General features: G+C 41.6%; 1 protein-coding gene across 1 annotated transcript in view; it reads left to right on the top strand.

The window, feature by feature from the left end:
• prkdc (protein kinase, DNA-activated, catalytic subunit) overlaps window positions 1-24210 on the top strand; it is a 48691-nt gene that overhangs the window by 23370 nt on the left and 1111 nt on the right. Inside the window, exons 50-85 of the mRNA XM_047349938.1 lie at window positions 555-706; window positions 981-1112; window positions 1267-1378; window positions 1470-1609; window positions 1707-1856; window positions 2756-2929; window positions 4410-4508; window positions 4597-4807; window positions 4899-5073; window positions 5167-5370; window positions 7381-7496; window positions 7600-7731; window positions 7825-8004; window positions 8085-8293; window positions 9155-9293; window positions 9450-9638; window positions 9857-10081; window positions 10982-11090; window positions 11257-11359; window positions 11427-11589; window positions 11673-11847; window positions 11930-12123; window positions 12310-12493; window positions 13370-13530; window positions 13711-13922; window positions 14000-14087; window positions 14179-14322; window positions 16194-16401; window positions 16595-16662; window positions 16745-16965; window positions 17898-17990; window positions 18188-18271; window positions 18412-18483; window positions 18564-18765; window positions 18866-19054; window positions 19804-19943. Coding sequence (XP_047205894.1) covers window positions 555-706; window positions 981-1112; window positions 1267-1378; window positions 1470-1609; window positions 1707-1856; window positions 2756-2929; window positions 4410-4508; window positions 4597-4807; window positions 4899-5073; window positions 5167-5370; window positions 7381-7496; window positions 7600-7731; window positions 7825-8004; window positions 8085-8293; window positions 9155-9293; window positions 9450-9638; window positions 9857-10081; window positions 10982-11090; window positions 11257-11359; window positions 11427-11589; window positions 11673-11847; window positions 11930-12123; window positions 12310-12493; window positions 13370-13530; window positions 13711-13922; window positions 14000-14087; window positions 14179-14322; window positions 16194-16401; window positions 16595-16662; window positions 16745-16965; window positions 17898-17990; window positions 18188-18271; window positions 18412-18483; window positions 18564-18765; window positions 18866-19054; window positions 19804-19943 — 5549 coding nt within the window. The remainder of the gene's footprint in view (window positions 1-554; window positions 707-980; window positions 1113-1266; window positions 1379-1469; window positions 1610-1706; window positions 1857-2755; window positions 2930-4409; window positions 4509-4596; window positions 4808-4898; window positions 5074-5166; window positions 5371-7380; window positions 7497-7599; window positions 7732-7824; window positions 8005-8084; window positions 8294-9154; window positions 9294-9449; window positions 9639-9856; window positions 10082-10981; window positions 11091-11256; window positions 11360-11426; window positions 11590-11672; window positions 11848-11929; window positions 12124-12309; window positions 12494-13369; window positions 13531-13710; window positions 13923-13999; window positions 14088-14178; window positions 14323-16193; window positions 16402-16594; window positions 16663-16744; window positions 16966-17897; window positions 17991-18187; window positions 18272-18411; window positions 18484-18563; window positions 18766-18865; window positions 19055-19803; window positions 19944-24210) is intronic.

Genomic DNA, 24210 nt, shown 5'->3' with positions numbered 1-24210 from the left:
TTTCCCTCCAGAACTCTTTAAGTTGTTCTTCATGATTTTCTTAGATAGAAGGTTTCCTAATTGCACACTTCCACTAAGACATGCAGTTTCATGTCAACATCAACAAAAGCCTGCTGTGGGTCCCTTGTTGACATTTGAGGATTTTTGGAAACTTCTTTTAGCATCTTGCGGTCTGCTCTCAGGGTGAGCTTATTTGTATAGCCTGACCTGGGCATATCTTCCACTTGTAGGCTATATTCTGAGTACGGACCTTCTTCTCATATTCCACCTAATGTGATGTGCCAGAGTGTAATTTTAGCCATTTTAAGTGGGAATAAATGTGGAGGTGCCCTAATTTATTTCTCACCGGAAATTGCATTGTTTATGAAATTTTACAAATAATTTTAAAAGATCTTTAATTTTGTTTTTATTGCTTGGTTATATTACTTGAATTCTTCAGTACTGTCACAATTGATCCATGTGTCCAAAATATATAGACACATATAATTGCTATGATTTGTTAATGGCTGTTGGACTTGGGATGTTGCCATCTCTCAGTCAGTTTGCTGTTACAGGGAAACCCCAGAGATGAAGTCCTTGCCAATCGGCTGTTGGAGTTCCTGATGAGGCACAGCTTCCACCAGAAAAGGGCCGTTTTCCGCCACAACCTGGAGATCATCCGCACGTTGGTAGAGTGCTGGAAAGACTGCCTGCATGTGCCTTACAGGTAACACAAATGTAAACAGATCACACTTTGCATGCTTAGTTAGTTGACTGTAATGTATTTTTAGGCCAAAATAACTCAAGGTTGACAAATATGAGAGGATATATCATGGTTAGGTGTGGCTTAAATCGTGGTCAAATTTGATGTGAGATTTGAATATTTTACAAATAAATTTGAATAGAAAATGATGTAAATCTACATGAAACATTACTCAAAAAAAGGATTTTCATTCATGTTTTAATGAATTTTGTTTATTCTTTATTTTTTTCCTCACTAGTCTAATATATGAGCGCTTTTGTGGGACCGACCCAAACAGCAAAGACAACTCTGTTGGACTCCAGCTGCTGGGAATCATCCTGGCCAACAACCTGCCCGCCTACGGTGCTTCGTGTGGAATTGAATACGACAGGTGAAATATGTGACCGCAGCCTGTCTCTGCTCATGTGTTTATTTGATCTGCTAAGAAAAATGTGTGGAAATGTAAGTGGCAAGGAGCGTGTTAAGGTGCATGTTTGTTGTAGCCTAAATGCTGCTGAGTTCCTGTCTGTGCTTTGCATCTTCAGGTACATCCAGTCCCTCAGCAACAACGTGTCCTTCACCAGATATAAAGAGGTCTACTCAGCTGCAGCTGAAATTATTGGCCTCGTCCTGAAGAGCACAATGGAAAGAGTCGATGTACTGAGCTTTTTCTTATTTTGGCTTATTAGTTATTCCTTTAAAAGAAGGCATTAGAATGTTTTTAGTGATTTTCTTGTTTTCTGGGGAGGGGGTCATGTCACAGCAACAGCAAGAACTTTTCAGCCTCGCTGCAACCAAAATAATGAATCTGAAGAAAAACGATCTGGATGACAAGTTCATCATTTGCTTGAACAAAGTGTCCAAACACTTCCCGCCTTTTATGGATCGGTGGGTGAATAAATGAGCAGCACTACCTCCATTTTCCTCTTTAACATCAGTGGTTCTTGTCAGTAGGTTATACATCATATATGTTTTTTTCTTTCAGGTTCGTCAATCACGTGTTTCTCCTGCTCCCGAAGCTGCACGGCATCTTAAAGATTCATTGTCTGGAGTGCGTGCTGAGCCGAGCCGATGTGATCCCAGATATCTTCCTGCAGTTAAAGAGCTCAGGTTTCATTCAGATGATGAGCCACAGGTAGGTCCTGAACATCTCCCCCCCCACGATTGGCTCATTTCTTTTGCTTTTAGGGACAAACTCGAAGTGATGTTTCCCCTTAAAGGTAAAGTAGTGCAAGTGTAACCTTGATTCTGATTAGTAACTATGCAAAACAATGTGGACCTGCATCAGAAGAATGAATGGCAGGAGATCAAGGTTTGAATATCAGTAAAAAAAAATTATTTCCCCTCTAAAATGATAAAGTGAAATAAATTAGTGGTCAACTGTTGGGGCCCAGTCAGTGGTTGTGTATTTTGTGGTGATTTGTCTGTCCTTCCACCCTTGTGCTGCTGAATTAGTCCATATTTAAACAGTTCACACTGTCCTAGATTCTGGCTCGCCACACCTGTTATCCACTGGACCCAGTGGTACATCTCACTGGGTGTCTGGCATTCAGTGGTCCATCATCTTAGCACATGACCTAAAAAACCAGAGCAGTAGGTAGTGTAACCTCCGGAACCGTCTCAACGGGGACAAGGTTGATTTAAACATCCGTTTATCTCATTTAACAGGGTGGATTCAGGCTAAAGTCTTGGCTGCTACATGAATATTGGCTGGCAGCCATTTGGCTCAAAGGTGAAGCAAGGAATTCTGGGTGTTATCCTGGTCAGACCTCCCACCAAACGACCACAATATTGACTAACAAAAAAATCAAGTAATAATAAATGCACTTCCAAAATGACATGCATTATTTCAACATTAGTTATTGGTATTGCCTTCCGGAGCTGGGCTACAAATGTCACATAAAATGATGAACAGAAGTGCTCCACACTGGACAAAACATTTGAAAAACCTGGGATTGTATTTGAAAGTTTTCTAGGATTTGTCATTTCGTTGCAGCCGCTGAACTTTTAGGCTCTGTGTTGCAAATCTTTCAGGGATGAAGTGAGACAGAGAGTGTGTCTGGATATCATCCACAAGATAATTGCCCTCCTGACTCCGGTGGAACTGCAGGAGCTCCTGGGGGCAGTGACGGCGTTTGTCTCTCATCCTTCACCTGTTTGCAGAGAGAGGATGTATGACATCCTCATGTGGATTCAGGACAACTACGGGTGAGTCTTCCAGGGCACTGTTCATCAGGCACCCTCCTCACTTATTGGCAGCCCTGGTTACAATGTGTAAAACTGCTATAGTATAATCTTATACTGAATGTTGCTGTTAATACTTTGTACAGCCATTTTATGCCAATAGGATAGGGTTATTTGTTCTCCTAGAAGTTTGGGAACATACACAGAGAGGGATCTTTGACCATTCCTCTATCCCCAAATTATCCAGAGTTCTTCTCTGATGCTCTCCTCTCTTCTCTTCAGTTCAGCCCTCAGGTTTCAGTAAGCTCTAGGTCTGAGGACTGAGGCAGTCATGGAAGAAGGTTCATATTGTGTCTGGTGAACCTTTGTGTCTTGATTTGCCCACGTGTTTTGGATTATTAAAGGAACTTTGACACGTATCACCCTTCATTTAACACTAAACTCATCTGGAGTGTTTTTTGCTGAAATCCCATTCGACCAAAGCAAAGAGCTCCAGTTAGTCCCAGTAGAGTGTAGCTAACTTCACACATGGGCGGATCGTAATTTGGTGTCTGATTTCCTATCTCTGCTCTCTCTGAAGTTTTGACTTGCCTATATTGATTTTAGCCAATTCTGATTGGCTATACAGTGAAATACAAAGTAAAAAAGTGACTCTTATGTTAGCAGTATTTGCACGGCATCAATCCATATGTATACTAAGAGAATGTAGATTATTACCATAAATCAAGTCAGCATTTCTAAATTCAGCATCCTCATAACAGACTGATGCTGAAAGCTCAAAGGCCTTCCTGTTATCTGCTAAAAGTCTTGCTCTCCCTCACTCTCTTGTTGCTTAATTAAACCCAGACACGTCTCAAAATGTTGTAGAAAATTCCTTTTTTAAAGCTTCTTCCATGTCTGCTTCTTCTGACTGCATTTAAACAACACCCACCTGGTTGTTTGTTGATGAAAAGCTCAATCTTAGATTCGTCATATCAAAGCACAAAGTTCCAGTTAGTGTCCTATTAGCACATTTATTTGTGACAGTGGGACAAAAAAGGCTTCTTTTGTAGCATCACTTCCAAAACCCTGGCTAGCATATAGATAGTCTAATTTTCAGTGGTCAAAAGAAATATATATACCCCAGAGAAACATGAAGTTGTGGATTATTATTAGAACCTCTGATCGTCTTAAAAATGTCAAGTGTAATTAAATTCAGATGCCTCTGTTACATTTATTTAACAGGATTTTAGGGGTTCTTATACATCTGATGGGGGATTTTGTTAAAAACAATCATTTCCTAATGTACTGAATAAATGTACTTCAATTAAAGGTTGAATTTGTCTTAATTTTTACAGCGTGAGATTATGCAGTTCCAGTCAAAGCTGAATTATGTTGACTTTTTCCTCATCTTTACCAGCGGTGCCACTATTTGTGAACGGTGCTGTATGATATGGTAGCGGAACTAACTGTCTCTAGATTGAGGTGTGTTGTTCTTGGTATTTTGTGTTTGTTTTGCCTGCAGTGATGAAGAAAGCATGAAAGACAAAATCTCTCTGGAGGTTCTGGATACAGCTAAAGAAACTTTACTTCAAGGACTTTCAGAGGAAAACCAAGGCCTTCAGTAAGTAGCCAACCTTTCTAGCAGTTGTTACGAATAGATTTGTCTGAGATTAAAATCACTGATCTTCAACTTCTATGTTTTTTCCCAGGCTTTATGTCCGTAACTTCTGGAGTCAGGAAAAGCGCCTCCCCACTGCGACCCTGGAGCGAATGCTGACGGTGCTCCGGTCCCTGTACTCCTGCCAGATCGAACGGTGTTTTCTGAGCCTGCTCACCAATCTGCTGCTAGAGATGACCAGCCAGAGTCCTGACTTCAAGCGGAACATGTTCGAGTATCCTCTGTCAGAGTGCACCTTCCAGGTCCGTGCTGATTTTCCTACTTTTTCTTTTAGGAGATCCAAGTAGAGCCTTATGTTTTTATTCTTTTTTTTTTTTTTCCTCTATCTTGCAGGACTATGTGATTGATTCAAACTGGCGCTTCAGGAGCACAGTAATGACACCCATGTTCGTTGAGACCCAAAGCTCTCAGGCCCCGGAGAGTGCAGGGGCCTCCCAGTCCGGGGCCATGAAGGGGAAGCTCAGAGCCACTCAGACTTCATTAGAGTTTAGTCAAACCCAGACACCAGGTACTGCTGGCATCCCACATGTTTAGCATATATATAAATATATATGCAAAAGCATGTGGGATATATATAACGAAATCTACATTCCACATACAGGTCGCCGTACAGCCTATAACTGGCTGACAGGCAGCAGCGTGGACACCCTCACAGATTACTCCTCTAGCTCAGAGTCTCTGTCTTCACTGCTTGTGTTTGAGAAGAAATCAGAGCGGCAGACTGCAGCAAGAAGACCTGTAGGAGAAGGCTTCGGCCTCAGGCGCCTGACTGCCTCCACAGACGAGGTGGACAGTCGTACCAGAGGTCAGAACAATATGGAAGGAGAGAATATTTGTATTTCAAGGATATAATACCTGTCCCATTGACTAAATGTTTTTTCTGTCTATAAACTCCTCTGTCTGTCCATCTTTCTTTCATTCCACCTATCATTTATCCAACCATCCATCCGTCCATCTACCTCTTCATCCTTCGTACATACAGTACAGACCAAAAGTTAGGACACATCTTCTCATTCAAAGAGTTTTCTTTATTTTCATAACTATGAATATTGTAGCTTCACACTGAAGGCATCAAAACTATGAATTAACACATGTGGAATTATATACTGAACAAAAAAGTGTGAAACAACTGAAAATATGTCTTATATTCTAGGTTCTTCAAAGTAGCCACCTTTTGCTTTGATTACTGCTCCGCACACTCTTGGCATTCTGTTGATGAGCTTCAAGAGGTAGTCACCTGAAATGGTTTTCACTTCACAGATGTGCCCTGTCAGGTTTAATAAGTGGGATTTCAAGCCTTATAAATGGGGTTGGGACCATCAGTTGTGTTGTGCAGGAGGTGGATACAGTACACAGCTGATAGTCCTACTGAATAGACTGTTAGAATTTGTATTATGGCAAGAAAAAAGCAGCTACATAAAGAAAAATGAGTGGCCATCATTACTTTAAGAAATGAAGGTCAGTCAGTCCGAACAATTGGGAAAACTTTGAAAGTGTCCCCAAGTGCAGTCGCAAAAACCATCAAGCACTACAAAGAAACTGGCTCACATGAGGACCGCCCCAGGAAAGGAAGACCAAGAGTCACCTCTGCTGCGGACAATAAGTTCATCCGAGTCACCAGCCTCAGAAATCACAGGTTAACAGCAGCTCAGATTAGAGAACAGGTCAATGCCACACAGAGTTCTAGCAGCAGATACATCTCTAGAACAACTGTTAAGAGGAGACTGTGTGAATCAGGCCTTCATGGTAAAATAGCTGCTAGGAAACCACTGCTGAGGACAGGCAACAAGCAGAAGAGACTTGTTTGGGCTAAAGAACACAAGGAATGGACATTAGACCAGTGGAAATCTGTGCTTTGATCTGATGAGTCCAAGTTTGAGATCTTTGGTTCCAACCGCCGTGTCTTTGTGTGGCGCAGAAGAGGTGAACGGATGGACTCTACATGCCTGGTTCCCACCGTGAAGCATGGAGGAGGAGGTGTGATGGTGTGGGGTGCTTTGCTGGTGACACTGTTGGGGATTTATTCAAAATTGAAGGCATACTGAACCAGCATGGCTACCACAGCATCTTGCAGCGGCATGCTATTCCATCCAGTTTGCGTTTAGTTGGACCATCATTTATTTTTCAACAGGACAATGACCCCAAACACACCTCCAGGCTGTTTAAGGGCTATTTGACCAAGAAGGAGAGTGATGGGGTGCTGCGCCAGATGACCTGGCCTCCACAGTCACCGGACCTGAACCCAATCGAGATGGTTTGGGGTGAGCTGGACCGCAGAGTGAAGGTAAAAAGGCCAACAAGTGCTAAGCATCTCTGGGAACTCCTTCAAGACAGTTGGAAAACCATTTCAGGTGACTACCTCTTGAAGCTCATCAACAGAATACCAAGAGTGTGTGGAGCAGTAATCAAAGCAAAAGGAGTCTACTTTGAAGAACCTAGAATATAAGACATATTTTCTGTTGTTTCACACTTCTTTGTTCAGTATATAATTCCACATGTGTTTAATTCATAGTTTTGATGCCTTCAGTGTGAAGCTACAATATTCATAGTCATGAAAATGAAGACAACTCTTTGAATGAGAAGGTGTGTCCAAATCTTTGGTCTGTACTGTACATATATAAGACAATACGTGTTTGAATGCATGCATACATTTGTTTATCCTTAAATTAGCCCAGGTATCTTTCTATCCATCCCTACACAGTAGAATTATCTGCTGTAAAACTCAAAAAAATGTCTTAAAATGAAAGGTTTATAATTCGGACATGAAAAATGTACTGAAATCCTGGAAATGCTGTAATGTTTTCTTCCTTCCCAGCTGAAAACGAGCGACGGAGCAACATTCTGAGGCTACGACGCAGATTCCTGAAAGACCAGGAGAAAGTCAGTCTGGGTTTTGCCCAAAAAGAGATCCAACAACAGAGACAGAAGAAGGTCAGGCTGAGAGTCAAGCTGCTGACAGTCAAACCAGTGTGTGTATTTATTATTTGTATAGCAGGTGGCCTATGCATTAATATTTGCTGGATTTCTCCTACAGGATGAAAAAGCTGACCAGAGGCTGCGAAAAGAGGCTCAGGTGACTCTGTATCGGAACTACAGAGTGGGCGACTTCCCAGATATCCAGATCCCATACAGCAGTCTCATTGCTCCCCTTCAAGCTTTAGCTCAGGCAAGATTGCTGCTGCAGTAGAAGAAGAAGGTATGGAAAATATTATTTTTTTTGACTATCATTTTTTCTTTTTGTTTTTCTTTTGTCCCTTAGAGAGACCCAATTTTAGCCAAGCAGCTCTTCAGCTCCCTTTTTGCCGGCATCCTCCACGAAATGGATAAAAACCACAATGTGCAGGAGAGTGGAAGAATTAAGGAGGAGCTGCGGTTCAACATGAACACATTCCTAAATAAAAGTACACTCTGCTTCCCCCCATTCATAGCATGCCTGCAGGTGAGAACATAATAAAGAGGAAAAGCCTGAAAAGAAATGTTTATCCAAAGGCTGATGAGTGGATTTTCTTGTTGCTTTAGGATATGTGTTACCAGCAGAGGGAGCTGCAGCAGCTTGATCCAGCAGCCATCAGCTCCACCTGCCGGGTCAGTCTTCAGCAGCCATCAGGCATCCTGCTGCTGGAGGAGGGTCTGCTGCAGGCTGCTGGACCAGGGGGACCTCCCGCCAAACGGTCGCGAGGACGAAAGGAAATCCCACCAGACACCAACAAGTGGATCCACCTTGCAAGGTAAGGACGGGGTTAACTTTACGGTAAGGTGGCGCGGCGCTGGTGGTGTAGAGGTTATAATAGCAAGCCACCAGCTCCTTGGGGGTATTCAAAGAATACTCACCATCTTCTGCTTATCTGGGACCGGGTCCTGTGGTCAGCAGACTCAGCAGAGAGAGTAGGACCACGTCATCTGCAAAAAGGAGAGACAAAACACCCGGCGAACACACTTGGGGCTGTGAACTACCCCAGGGCATGCACTGGGGCATTCTGTAGCTGCGAACCACTCCAGTGCATGCTGTAGGTCTTGGCTCGAGGGAGCCAGTAGGACCACGTCATCTGCAAAAAGGAGAGACAAAACACACTGATCCCCAAACCAGACCCCCTGTGGCCCTTGGCTTCGCCTAGAAATCTGTCCACAACAGTTATGAACACGACCGGTGACAAAGGGCAGCCCTGCTGGAGGCCAACGTGCACCTAGAACGGGTTCAACTTGATGCCAGCAATGCGGACCAGACTTCTGATCTGCTTGTACAGAGACCAGATTGCCCCTAATAAAGGGTCCCGGCACTCCTGGAGTGCCCCCCACAGGGCACCACAAGAGACATGGTTGACCTGTTGGGCAAACTGACATGGACCCTTCAGCACCCAGTAGAGGGTGTAGAGCCTCTCCGGTGTTGCACAACCGGTACGAAAACCACACTGCTCCTGTTGAATATATTAAAATAATCTGAGGCATACTTCCCTATAAAATAAAGTTGTAAAAAAGCCATTTATATATTTTTCATATAAAAGCTGGTATACAGTCGAGACTAGTCACCCTTAAACAGTTAAGCTATGGTTTGTGCTGAGGCTAATGTTTGTTGTGTGTTCTGTTTGCAGACTTTACAGGGACCTGGAGGATTATGATGTTGTGCGCGGCATCTTTGGTGGGAAAGTTGGCACAAAGTCGATCACCTCTGCTGCTCTTCGAGCCGAAGCGAACACAGACTTTGCAGAAGCTGTGAAACTTTACAATCAGGTACAGCAGCTTGCAATGGCGGTACAAGCTGGTGGTCAAATCCTGTAGTAGTTTTAACGAAAATGATCATAGTACAGTAAAGCTTAACCCAGATGGAGATTGTTTTTGTGTGCTTAGTAGGGATGTAAAAGTGTGAGCTGTTATTTGTCCTGGCAGGCTCTGAACAATGAGGAGTGGTCGGATGGCGAACCCACTGACTCCGAGAAGGATTTCTGGGAAATTGCAGCTATGGAGTCATATAACCAGCTGACTGAGTGGAAGTCTCTTCAGTACTGTTCCACTGTGTACATTGATGAAAACTCTCCACCCAACCTGGACAGGATGTGGTCCGAGCCTTTCTACCAGGTGACAAAAGTCACTATTTGGCATACAAATTCCTAATCTTACAACAAGAAGTAATAACATTATTTATGTTTTAAGTCACACAGAAATTTATTTCCAAATCTCTTTGTAAATTTACAGTGCTGGCTTCTCATTCACTCATAGCAATTTGCATGTAGGCCCCGGCACTAAACTAAAATAAATGGGTGGCGTGGGTCTAAGATCCGTCTCTTTCCTGTCAGGACATGTACCTGCAGCACATGATTCGCAGCATGTTGAAGCAGCTGCAGCTGGGTGAGAGCGACCAAACTCTGCTCAGCTTCATCGACAAAGCCATGAAGGTTGAGGAGCGCAAAAAGCTGCTGGAGACTAAGCACAGCCAGGAGCTCAGCCTGCTCTACATCCTGCAGGAGGACTACGACCGCGCCAAGTACTACACCAACTACGCCATGCAGCTCTTCATGGAGGTTTGCCCTAATACGTCAAGTCTTTCTTTGAATAGAAGAAGCATATGTAGATACCAGTCAGAAGTTTACATACACTCATCAGTGGCAGGAATAGAATACTTCTGTCCTTTTATTGATGCATTTGAACTAATAACACAAGATTTAATTTTTGGTTTTTATAAAAAATTTAATAGAACTGTGGTTTAAAACTGTGGTGGATTTTATCTGATGAATCTTGTATAAAAAAGAAAAAATCTATATAGAAGCTCAAATCTATACATACTGTATATCCGCATAATATTTGTAGTTTGTAGAAAACAACGAGGTCCTTCCATTATTCCGGCTGTAGGCATCAGGAATGAACCCGGCTTTAAAGCTTAGTCCATAAATCTGAATAGGGTTGAGGTCAGGTTCCTTCCTGTAGCATAATGTTTTGGGATCATTGTCCTGCTAGAACTATCGTTTAACTAGGAAGTTCTCCACTCTGTGCAAAGCGCTTGTACCAAGAGCAGCAACACAAACCCTCAGCATGATGTTACCACCACCATGCTTTACAGTTGGTCCAGATTGAACTCTTTGGTTTAAAGGCCTGGACTTTTCTTCTTCAAACTTGCTTCTTTATTAATTTGGGTCAATATTCCATTCTGTTTCTTCTGAACTATTTAACTCTTTAAAAAGAAAAAAGCATTTGGTTGTTCATGTGAGAAGCTCCATATGGTAGTGATCGGTTTGAGCCTTGGTGGTTTCTCCTTATTCTAATTAATTTCGTTTTATTTAAGCGAGACAGTTTAGATCAGATTATTTAAAACAGATTTAGAATTTATGTGGATGTGGAAAAATGTCATAGACAAGGAGAAAATTATAAATCATGTTTTATTTTTATATTTGCCAGCTCATACACCATCTGCTTGCCTCATACAGAGTTACTCCAGTGTAGATACGCTTCTGACTCAAAGCCGACTGACCATCCTTCAGTCGGTGCAGGCACTGACGGAGATCCAGGACTTCCTGCTCTTCATTAAAGGAGATGGTAAGATCATTTTGTCTTGAAATCTCAAACAATTAACCTTTTAAAAATCTTGCCTTTCACATTATTGGAAATTAAAAAATACTAATCTTTCCAACGTGTTTTTCTGTAACGCTTCAACACATTTGAACCTTTTTTTCTCTTACTTTATTTCATCTGATTTTATTAGTGTCTGTGAGTGCTCTTAAGCACCTCATCAGATCTTGGACTGATCGGTATCCTGACTCTAAAGTGGATCCAGTGACCGTATGGGATGACATCATCACATCTCGGTAAGGACGGGGCTTAAAATTGGCTCTGAAAGCCACAGCCAGATTCATCTCGCTTCTTGTTTTTCAGGTGTTTCTTTTTGGACAAGATCAGAGAAAAGCTGAGGGGCCCGGCCCCCAGCGACAGCATAGAGGTGGACGGTGGACAAGACCCGGCTGGCGACATCGAGACGATAGTGAACGACTGCAAGTTCTCCATGAAGCTGCACATGGCTGACAGCGCCTGTCAGCAGGTATACAGCTAGGCAATCGAAGGGATTTTATTTTTATGTCGTCGTATCCTGGTACACTCAACTTGAGCTTCAAATCTTTTCAGAAAAATTTCCCAGTCGCCACCAAGCTGCTGAAGGAGCTTCACAAGGAAGCCAAGACCAACAGAGGCTGGCTGCTGCGCTGGGTCCACTGCTTCAGCAGCTACAATCACAAGCGCAGCCCGGCGCAGGGTCCCGTGGACCAGATCGCTGCAATGCTGAAGACCATCCCGCTCCTTGGTACTAAGAACAACACTCTCCTGACATGTAGAATATTTTCATATTTGAGTGAGGCTTCAAGTTACCTCCATTTCCTGTGCAGAGGAGCTTGAGGCAGACTGTCAGAGTGCCACATCTAAAGTGTTCAGATGGCAGAAGATCCTCCAGGGCACGTCGTGCCACATCTTGGCCTCAGCTGTAGGCAGAAGCCCGTCTGTCCTGGGAACACTTGGTGCAGAGAAAAAAGACAGGGTTGTCAAGCTTTCAGGAGTTGCAAGCCCCGCTGAAAGCCCAAAGGTACTCATCTAATATGTTACTCTTCCACACGCTTACCAGTAATACTTTGTGAAAATTTTTCCATCACCTGCTGAGTGGTTAAACAGCAACGTTTGGAGGAATATTTACTTGTAGGAGAGTCCAATTGTTTTGATACGTTACCGTGAATTTGAAAAACATCTTACTTTGTGATGGATTTCTTTGGAGGAAGTGGAGGTGGGATTGCAGCTGCATGCACTGAAGTTGCTGTGTGAAGGAAGCAGAAAGGCTGACGAGGAGCTTCAGTCTTTTGCTCAGGACTTTGTGGAGACCAACAGCGTCACAGAGACGTACATGGCTTTGGCTAATTTTTGTGACAAGCTGCTGCGAAACGACGAGCAGAACGACACCGGTGACTGACTGAATTCAAATAATGCTGCACATTTACAGTGCCTTGCAAAAGTATTTCTCATCGACCGTGAACCTCCGTGTATTTTACAGGGATTTTGTGTAATAGATCAACATGCATTTGTATTCAACCCCCCATTACTTTGATATCTCTAAGCAAAATTCACAGCAGTAATTAGTTGCCTTCTGAAAGCAACTAATTAGTAAATTAGATCTTCTTGTGTTTGGATGTTTAATCTCTACTAAACACAGCTGTGTTAGTGTTTAATAACACTGCACATCACCCTGATTCAGCATCCCCATCATAAAACATGGTGGTGGCAGCATCATGCTGCGGGGATGGTTTTCCTCAGCAGGGACAGGGAAGCTGGTCAGTGAAGATGTGAAGACAGATTGAGTTCAATGCAGGTAGTGGAAGAAAACCTAAAGACTTTGGTTCTGGAACAGGTTCACCTTCCAGCAGGACAACAACCCTAAACATACTGCCACTGTTACAATTGATGTAAGAATGGCCCAGTCAAAGTCCAGACCACACCAAGTTAAGAATTTGTTGCCTGTCTAATCTTTAGCTATTGTGCAAGACGGGTCAAACATTTCACGCTCAAGATATGCTCAGCTCAGAGACAAAAGATTTGTGGCTGTAATTGAGGTGAAAGGTGGTTCTGCAATGTATCGACTCAGGGGAGCTCAATGGAATCCACGGCACACTTTTTATACTTTGAAATTTGCAATTGTAGCGTGATAAAATATGGAAATGTTTAATAGTTACTAATACTTTGGCAAGACACTGTAAACATGCAAACAATGGAGTTTTCCTTCTAGATAAATGAATAAATTCCTGGTCAATGTATTTTCTACCTCCTCTGTTCATGCGTTACAGTTAGTGAATTCCCAGACCTTCTGGCACTGCCTGTGCATGTAGTAGAGAGCATGCTGAAAGCACTGAAGATGAACTCGGAGGAGGCTCGTCTCAAGTTTCCACGACTTCTGCAGATTATTGAGCTGTATCCATCCGAAACACTGGACGTCATGACAAAGGAGGTTTGTTTACGTGTTCATACTGCATTTTTGAATTGGTTTTCAGATTTTTGTATTAAAAACTTATTGGGCTAAGCTAGGCAAATAGTCTAAAAATTAAGACTGCTGAATTGTCTTGGAAACGTTCTACAATCGGAATTGCTACATTAGTTAGTGAGTTAATCGCTCCCTGTTGGTATTCAGATGATGTCAGTACCCTGCTGGATACTCATCAGCTGGATCAGCCAAATGGTTGCTCTGCTGGACAAACCTGAAGCTGTAGCAGTACAGCACTGCATTCAGCAGATAGCAAAGTGCTACCCACAGGCTCTGGTTTACGCTCTCATGATCAGCAGTGAGAGTTACCGCTTTGAAAAGTCAGCAACGGGACACCAGCAGCAGGAATTTGTCAACAGGTAGGCTGACTTCTGGTGTTTTTTTTTAGTGTTTTTGTATAATTTCTGATTTTGTGTGAATGTTTGTGCATCAATAGGCTCAGGAACTTGCTGGATACACGAGGAGCTTTGAAGAAGTTTGTGGACGCCCTGCAGCAGCTCACAAATCCTGACATGATTTTTAGGGTTATTTTCCGTAACTAAAACCAAGATTTCAACTAATGTTTCTTTTTTGAGGTTTTGGCCTGACGGGGAGTGTTTTTCCCGCTTTTCACAGGACTGGTGGGATAGTGTGAAAAATGAAATGGAAAAGGCCACCTTCAGTAAGGAGCAGATGGCCGACATGTATGAGGAGATGCGCTCTTTGCTGTGTGATCCGAACATCGAGGGACACGGAGTGTTTCGCAAGAAATTTATACAAGTTTGTTCCTCGCTTTTCCATCATTTGTATTCTACAGAAAAAGGCACATTGAATTGTTCTTTTAAAAGTTCAGTTTCTTATAGTAATAATCAGAATTTCTGAAAATGTTTTGCATATGTTTACTGTGCAACAGTAACTGATATGGGCCAATTATTTGAATTTAGTTTGATTTCATTTTATTCCAAACCTTAGTTGTTTCTTTTATAGTAGTGTTGGGCGTGATATTAGATTGTGAAGGATTAAAACATCTGCAGGATCACAGATATTGTGATATTCTCTATAAGGCACACTCTGCCTATCACTGTTCTAATCACAAACTCAACATTTTTACTCTCCACCTTATTATTCACCTTCATTGTTATGTAATATGTGACGTTCGCTAACATAAACAAAATAAAAAACAAAACATTTATAAACATCATTTTTGCTGCTCCCAAACCCGGATAAAAGAGGAGGATCTAATTAGCGATATTACAAAAAATGGACAGATGTATGTTGCTTGTAATAAAGGTGTTTAGGGTGTTTATTATTATCCTTATCATATTACTCCCCCTCTCCTACAACACCATTTACAGTTATTATCAAATAAACAAATATGAAATTTAGGAGATTTTGCAACTTTCAGCAACATCTAATTTAGCCAATAGCTACTTTCCTGAGGTGTTGGCTACAGTGGCTTTGAGAACCTTTGAGGATTTTAGACTTACATTTTTTGTCAAGTATGAAATGGCCTAGTCAAAACAAACATTCTTGTTTTGTCCCACATTGAGTAAAAGAACAAACTTTCATGTTCTTGGGGAGTAAGTGCAGGCCTTTATTTATTAAATTCTAGTTGCTTTTGACACAAGTTGACAGAATTGCACAAATTTATAAAAAATCTTTTAAGCAATGCTGTTGTAAGAGCTATGTTTTTATGTCGGAAATGACACAAACAATTATGGAGCAAAAAAGCTCTGGCGATTGTTTTACCCATCAAAAAAAAAACTAGCAAGCCAGGTGCTTACTAGCTAAAATATAGAAACTGGTCGTAATACATTTTCTGGGTAATTGTAATTAATTAATAATTTTTGTAGCTAAAATATTTCAGTGTATATAGTTTTTAGAGAGTAACAGTATGTGTTTGCATGTAACTTTGGTGTTTTGCAAATTAATATAGCTTTTTACTAGCTAGGTGAAAAAGCTAGCTAGCTAGTTATGCTAGCTGTAATGCAAGTAAGAAAATAGATCCAGGCTTTTTTACACCCATAATTGTAAAGGCATGAAATATATTAGGCAATAAAAAAAGTGTTTTTTTTTTTAGGATTGATAACTTTATGTTTGGAGTTTAAGTGTGCTTTATTATTTCTCATCACAGAGAGTATGTTAGCCTGTTGAGTTATCTAAAGCTACAACTGTGATGAAGCTCATCCATTTAAATGGACTACAGTCGTTTTATTGCCATATATAAGAGGGTCGTCTCTTTAGTGACTTGTTGGTCAGTTTCTGCTGCAGTAGGTGGTTATATACCCCTTTCTTGATTATTTTTGCATTTTTTTAATTAACCAGCTACAACAGCAACCAAAACAAGTTACAAATAATTTTTATAATCTTTTCTCTGGAAAACATCAGTAGTAAGTTGTGTAGTGAACTGAACCGAAGTTTGATGTGTTTCCTATAAGTTGCTTTTTCAGCTGCATTTGTATGTTGGCTGAGGTTCTCATCATACTGACCTAAGGACAGTTTCAGTCAGACAGCCACACTTACATGCACTTTATCAGTCTCATATTAACATACAAAAAGTGGTGCGACTCAACTCCACTGCATTTTGCTGATTAGATTTGAGGTATCAAACAAGAAAGAAGGTGACCCTGGATTCTGTTCTGTCCTTGCAGAAATTTTCCAAAGATGTGGAGAAACTCTTAGGACCTAATGGTGCCAATCTTTTTGAGAAGAGGAAAAACAAAAACTTTCTGCAAGAAGTGAATAAGCTGGCAGTTTCCATGCGTGGATTTCAGAAGGAACCAGGGAATCTGAAGGAGTACTCGCCCTGGTTGAGTGGATTTAAAGCTGACCCATTCAGCAATGAGCTGGAGATTCCAGGTTCATCAACTTATTTATAATTGAACATAGAAAATGATCCATAATTTTGTATTCTGAGTTTTTTTTTTTTTTTGTCTTTTTCTGTCTTAAATTAAAAAAAGAAAGTTAGTGACTGTAATGCCTATCAGGCTGTGGCATTGTGTCATATGTCCTGTAGTTATCGCACTGCTAAAGTTTTCTTTACTCTGTGCAGGACAGTATGATGGGAGATCTAAACCATTAACGGAGTATCATGCAAAAATAACTGGCTTTGATGAAAGGGTAGGCACTTATCCACATCCCCTGTAAAACAGAACACATTTAAAGATCTAGTAGTAACCTGGGTTTATCACGTGCCTCGCAGGTAAAGGTGATGTCTTCTATGTGTCACCCCAAACGTCTGATCATCCGCGGGAACGATGAGCGGGACCACCCCTTTCTGGTAAAGGGTGGTGAGGATCTGCGGCAGGACCAGCGCATCGAGCAGCTTTTTGGTGTTATGAACATTGTGTTGAGCCACGACACATCCTGCACACGCCGAGGCTTGCAGCTCCGCACGTACCAAGTCATTCCCATAACCACCAGGTACTGGACCTTTCTGTTCCTCACCCCTTTTACCTTTCAGTCTACATTAATCTCTACTAGTATATAGACTTGTAGAGGGTTATGGTAGAGCTCAATCAAGCTTGAATGTCTTCCTGCCTTTGCCAACATAATTGCCTCATTGTATATACATGGATATGCAAAGCTATGACTGCTTTTCACTTTTCAGCCTACATGCAAAATGCTTTGTGTGGAACAACACTCTGAACACCCCATCCCTATCGTGAAACATGGTGGTGGCAGCATCATGCTGTGGGGATATTTTTCTTCAGCAGTGAAGCTGGTTAGAGTTGATGGGAGGGATGAAGCTAAAACAGGATAATCCTGAAAGAAACCCTGTTTGACGCCGTGAATACTTTCAGACTGAGGCAGAGGCTCAATCAGAGTTATAATAGAATGGTTTAGATCAAAGCATATTCATGTCTTTGATTGGCCCAACATCTGGCCTAAATCAAAGAGTCTGTGACAAGAACAAAAATTGATGTTCATAGACGCTTACCAGCCAATCTGACTAAGCTTTGGGTATTTTTTTGGAATATCTTTTTAGAATGGGCCAATTTGTCTGTTTCTGGATGTACAAAACAGGTAGAGACATACCTCAAAGGACTTGCTGCTGTAACTGCAGTGATACAGTGACCCTGAATACAGTTCACACCACACTTTTTAGATTTGTACTTGAAAGAAAATGTTAAAATCCACGTATCAATTTCCACTTCACAATACTGCACCACTTTGTGTTGGTCTGTCACCTTAAATCCCAATAAAATATACTAAAGTTTGCAGTTGCAACATGACAAAATTAAGTTAAAGTGGGTTGGAGGCTATTGCCAGGCAACTCGATTTAAGTAAAAAGGAGAACAACTTCATTTAATTTCGAATGGTAAAACAACAAGCTGCTTTTATTTGCCTTCCAGAATTGGTCTGATTGAGTGGATGGAAAATACGTGCACTCTGAAAGAGTTCGTCTACAACGCAATGATGGAAGAGGAGAAGCAAAAGGCAGGAAGGTACAGAAGATATTGCATCAATGTTTAGCCTTTAACCTTCAGTACTATGGAAACATCACTGAGGTATAAGCAAATGATTTAATTAAATCAGGTCTTATTCAAGTACACACTATTACTATTACGACTACTACTACTGCACACTATTTGCATTGCTTTTCTTATTTCAGAATACTATCAGCTGTTACTTTGTGTTTTAGGTGTGCTGAAATCTATAATAAATGGCTCTCCACCTTTGGTGGAAGTTCTACAACTGGTATTTCCCTGTATGGACTCTCTTACAAGTAAGTTGGTTGAGTGTTGAGTGTGCAACCACACCTTAGAACAGGTGCATCTGGGGCTCACATGGGAAAATGTCTCCCTTGTATATTAATATATTCATAAATATTAATCCCAAGTTTACTTTTGTGCTTCTCTTTATAAGGAAAGCAAAGCGTGCTGATGCAGTCAACAATTTCCTGAAAGTCCTGCAGCACGTGCCCAACGATCTGCTTAAGTACGTCAGATACTTCAAGATAAATTTAACGATTAGTGTTTGCCTTTCAGGGATTGCTTCTTCTTATGTTTTACTGTTAGGAGAGCTTTCCTGAAGATGTGCAACGGTCCCGAGGCATTCCTCTCCCTGAGGTCCCACTTCACCAGCTCCCATGCTTTGCTGTGTGTGAGCCACTGGGTTCTGGGCATTGGAGACCGCCATCTTTCCAACTTCATGATCAACATGGAAACTGGAGGCATGATCGGCATTGACTTCGGCCATTCATTTGGATCAGCCACACAGGTAAGTCTGATGACCTCGAGCACCTTAAATATGGTACGCCAGTACGATTCTAGATCCGATGATGTTTACTTACACCGTGGAACGTTCTGCTTCCTTCCAGTTCCTCCCTGTGCCGGAGCTCATGCCCTTCCGACTGACTCAGCAGCTTGTGAATCTGATGAAGCCGTTGAAGGAGTCCGGTTTGATCCAGAGCACGATGGTCCACTCCCTGCGAGCCTACAGGGCTGAGCCGGACCTGCTGCTCAACACCATGGATGTATTTGTAAAGGAACCTTCTCTGGACTGGAAGGTAACCAGAGTGACTGCGGAGGTTACCATTAATCATATTTCTGCAACATAGATCCATTGTTCTATATAGAAAACAAACTGACGAGTCTGCCAAAACCTGGACTCCTCTCCTCAAACATCTCGACTCCAGAGACCTTTACGTTCTGCATTATAATTCAATCTATTATGTCATCCATATTTAACTCTGTGACCATCTCACTCAACAGATAGGGACTTTTTTCTTTTATGTTTTTAGTGTTTTTTGCCCCACTCTATTATAATTTTGGACATTAAAATTATGATTGGGCTGTTATGTGCTTTCCTACAGCACATTACAGCACATGATAGTAGCCTGATATCCAGCTCAGCGGTGTTTGGCACATGCTGGAAAAATGGTTAAACCAATCATAAAGTTTTATGGAATCATTTTATATTTGTTTACAGCTCCCTTCTGTTCTTTTTAAATAAATCTCTTCTCTGGGGTGGGTGGAGTTGAATTGTTCTGTGTAGATTTTTAATAAATGAGAAAACCTGAAAAAACAAAACAAAACCGGATCAAATCTCCATTGGAATGTTTGAGTGTAAATGGGCTATTCGGCATAACCTCAGATGCTGCGTTTTTTTTGATTTTATATAAAGAATCCATAAGCCTCCAAATTCAGAATCGGATCATTGTGCTGTGTACTCCATTGTCTGAATTGGTCTGAATTAGTGTAAAACTCTTTATTTTATAAGTGCATCAAAATATGGTTTTTCTTTGGTTTTATGCAGAACTTTGAGATGAAACAACTGAAGAAAGGAGGCACATGGACAGACAGTGTAAACACCAAAGAAATCAACTGGTTTCCCCTGCAGAAGGTGAACTTCGCCAGAAGGAAACTAGAGGGCGCTAATCCAGCCACAATAACCAGGTACTTTCAAATCATTGTGTGTTTTGGGATTTAGTATGAAGCGAAGGAGCACAAATTGAAGGCCAAACATATTTGAAATGTTATATTATGAATACATTGGCTGTAACTGAAATCCTCTAATACTGAATACATTTAATCTAGTATTTCCATTGGGTGGAAGATGTACAGTGCCTCGCAAAAACATTTATACCCCTTAACTTTTTTCCCATTTTGACGCTTTACAACCACAAACATCTGTTCAGATGGAAGGAAAATGATGCATGGTTTATGAAATCTTTTCCCGAACATATGTGAAAGTGCATCATGCATATATATTGAGTCCATTTTGGGCAACTGAGGCCCAGTGGCAATAGTTGTCTAGGAATCTAAACTTTGGGTTTTATTCCAGCTTGCTCCTGCCACATGTGGATGTGCCCCTGGGCACCTTAATCCCACAGGGCCTACTGATCTGCAAATCGGTTAATGAATGGGTGTGTGTGTGTGTGTGTGTGTGTGTGTGTGTGTGTGTGTTTGTGTGTGTGTGAGTGCAACTGGGTGAATGTGGCTCTAGCGTAAAGCGCTTTGAGTGGTCGGTATGACTAGAAAAGCACCATATAAATTCAGTCCATTTTCCATTATAATCTGATACCCCTAAAAAAAAATCTAGTGCAACCAAATGCTTTCAGAAGTCATCTAATTATTTGAGAGGTAGTCCACCAGTGTTTAAGGGAACTTCAGTGTAAATCCAACTGTTCTGTGAAGGCCTCAGAGGTTTGTTGGAGAACATTAGTGGACAAACACCATCATGAAGACCGAGGAATACATCAGACATGCCAGGGAGAAGGTTTAGAGCCGGGTTACGTTGGAAGACAATAGGCCAAGCTTTGAACAAGAGGGTGGCACAACTGCAACTCATACAAGACATCCACCTAAACCAGGGATGGCGTACCAGTTCAGCATTAAGAGCCAAATAAAGCCTACCATCACTTTAAAGAGCCAATTTTAAACAGCAATTTTAATATTAGTTACATAACACATTGCTTGCTCAAACGAGGGTTTTTTCTTTGTTCTTAGGCCTTAGTGGGACACCTGGCAGTCTTTATTTTTAACAAGTGTCTTTAGGTTTGGCTTGTACTGTGTTGTGGCTACTCGAAGCATCTCTTTCACATCTGCGTCAGAACGATGTTTAGACTTCACTTGCTTAAGTGTAGAAAAAACTGATTCACAGACATACAGTACAGACCAAACATTTGGACACATCTTCTCATTCAAAGAGTTTTCTTTATTTTCATGACTATGAATATTGTAGCTTCACATTGAAGGCATCAAAACTATGAATTAACACATGTGGAATTATATACTGAACAAAAAAGTGTGAAACAACTGAAAATATGTCTTATATTCTAGGTTCTCCAAAGTAGCCACCTTTTGCTTTGATTACTGCTCCACACACTCTTGGCATTCTGTTGATGAACTTCAACAGGTAGTCACCTGAAATGGTTTTCCAACAGTCTTGAAGGAGTTCCCAGAGATGCTTAGCACTTGTTGGCCCTTTTGCCTTCACTCTGCGGTCCAGTTCACCCCAAACCATCTTGATTGGGTTCAGGTCCGGTGACTGTGGAGGCCAGGTCATCTGGCGCAGCACCCCATCACTCTCCTTCTTGGTCAAATAGCCCTTACACAGCCTGGAGGTGTGTTTGGGTGGTTTCCTAGTAGCTATTTTACCATGAAGGCCTGATTTACACAGTCTCCTCTGAACAGTTGTTCTAGAGATGTGTCTGCTGCTAGAACTCTGTGTGGCATTGACCTGTTCTCTAATCTGAGCTGCTGTTAACCTGCGATTTCTGAGTCTGGTGACTCGGATGAACTTATTGTCCGCAGCAGAGGTGACTATTGGTCTTCCTTTCCTGGGGCGGTCCTCATGTGAGCCAGTTTCTTTGTAGCGCTTGATGGTTTTTGCGACTGCACTTGGGGACACTTTCAAAGTTTTCTCAATTGTTCGGACTGACTGACCTTCATTTTTTAAAGTAATGATGGCCACTCGTTTTTCTTTACTTAGCTGCTTTTTTCTTGCCATAATACAAATCCTAACAGTCTATTCAGTAGGACTATCAGCTGTGTACTGTATCCACCTCCTGCACAACACAACTGATGGTCCCAACCCCATTTATAAGGCTTGAAATCCCACTTATTAAACCTGAGAGGGCACACCTGTGAAGTGAAAACCATTTAAGGTGACTACCTCTTGAAGCTCATCAACAGAATGCCAAGAGTGTGCGGAGCAGTAATCAAAGCAAAAGGTGGCTACTTTGAAGAACCTAGAATATAAGACATATTTTCAGTTGTTTCACACTTTTTTGTTCAGTAAATAATTCCACATGTGTTAATTCATAGTTTTGATGCCTTCAGTGTGAAGCTACAAGATTCATAGTCATGAAAATAAAGAAAACTCTTTGAATGACAAGGTGTGTCCAAACCTTTGGTCTGTACCGTATGTTGATGCAAACATTGACATTAGCTTGAGTGAAGCCTGTTTTATGTTGAGGTATTTGTCTGTGGGCATAATTTTAAAAAACTCTGGTTCCTTCTCTCAAAGCACATTTCAGTTTGTCATCCTCACAAAGTTCAATCATCTCCAACTGGGAGGCTGCCTCATCTGTCACCAAGGGAGGCCTTTAAATAGTCTGAATCTGCAGTAAATGGGTTGATGAGAAATGTTATCTGAGGTCATTTTTGTTTCAGGTCATAAAACCTTTCCGCAGATTTTCAGTCAGTGTTGCATAGCAGGCTGTTTTCACCTTTGATGATGCAGTTGCCTTTGACAAGGATGGAAAATGGGTCAGGTCTCCCTTCTGAAGATGGGTAGAGAAGAGCTTGAGTTTGCTGATAATGCAGGCTGATAATATGGAACATCCATATTCAGCTTCTTAGATACCAGGTGCTCTTGGTGGATGATGCAGTGGAATGTCCAAAAATCTGGGAATCGATCATCAGCTTTGCACAGCCCTACAAGACCATTTGAAGATCCCAGCATAGCTGGTGCACCATCTGTGGCTATTGCAGTTAATTTCAATAACTGCAAATTAGCTTTTTCAACAACAGTCATGAGTGTGTCTTTCAGGTCGATGCCCTGGGTCCTTTCTTTTAACGGCACAATATCAAGCAACTCTTCTCTAATTGCGCAATCCTCTGAAACAGTCCTTACAAATACCGCCAACTGTGGCTTGTGTTGGATGTCAGTCGACTCATCCAAATCAATGCTAAAATATAGAAATCTTTCGAGATCTCCAGACAGCTGTGACTCTAATGACGTGTTAATGTCTGATATCCTTTGCTCCACTGTATGTCTTGAAAGCTGCAGGCCTGAAACAGAACGTTTCAAATGTTCGGGACCTAGAATAGCAGTGACATTTGTAAGGCACGTCTTCACAAACTCTCCTTTGCTGTATGGCTTCTTAGTGCGACCAATGCTCCACGCCACCCGATATGATGCTAATGTAACAGTCTCCGAGTGTTTCTTAAGTTTCTGGAAACATTTTGTCTGCTTCTCTACTTGATTTTTCAGGCAGTTTACCTTGTGCTTAGGAATTGTTGAACCTTTGGGGAACTCTTTGGCCATGTTCGGATGGATAGAGGTGAAATGGCGCTCCAAGTTTGATGCTTTAAAGTGAGATATTGAAGTGGCAAAGTAAGCAAAACGGTCTCCCATTTTTTCCCACAAAAAATATTACTCTTCCCATTCCAATAGAAATGATCTCTTCTCCTCTTTATATTTACGCGCTAGTTTAACTCAATTCTACCTGCGCATTATGCACATTACGCTGCTTTTGTCAGTGCTACCTTTAAGGAGTGTTGGAAATTTCAGTATCGTCACAGAATTATTTTCTTTATACACCAACTTTTTAAAAGGGAAAAAGAGCTGCAATGGAGCCGTCACAGAGCCGCAGGTTCGCCAGTCCTGACCTAAACCAACAGCTCAGGCATAGAGAGCATTTATTAATCGAAAGCTACCAACAAATCTCTCTGATCTCTGGGGGAGCTGCAGAGAATCTGTCGACACAATAACTGGTGGTCGTGCACTGCACAATTCTGGTCTGCATAGAGAAGGGTGAAAAACAAAGCCATTGTGGAAAGATAGCCATAAGAAGCCCTGTTTAATGTTTGTCACAAGCCATGTAGGGCACACAGGTAACGTGGAACATGGTTCTCTAGTCAGATAAGTCTAAAACAGAACTTTTTCTCCCACATTCAGAGCTTTTTGCGGAGGATAACTAACGCCTCTTATCGC

This window comes from Girardinichthys multiradiatus, chromosome 21 (genome assembly GCF_021462225.1).
Source record: "Girardinichthys multiradiatus isolate DD_20200921_A chromosome 21, DD_fGirMul_XY1, whole genome shotgun sequence".
NCBI classification, from domain to species: Eukaryota; Metazoa; Chordata; class Actinopteri; order Cyprinodontiformes; family Goodeidae; genus Girardinichthys; species Girardinichthys multiradiatus.
Note: the sequence above shows the minus strand (reverse complement) of the source record. Positions and strands in the feature narration are given on the sequence as shown.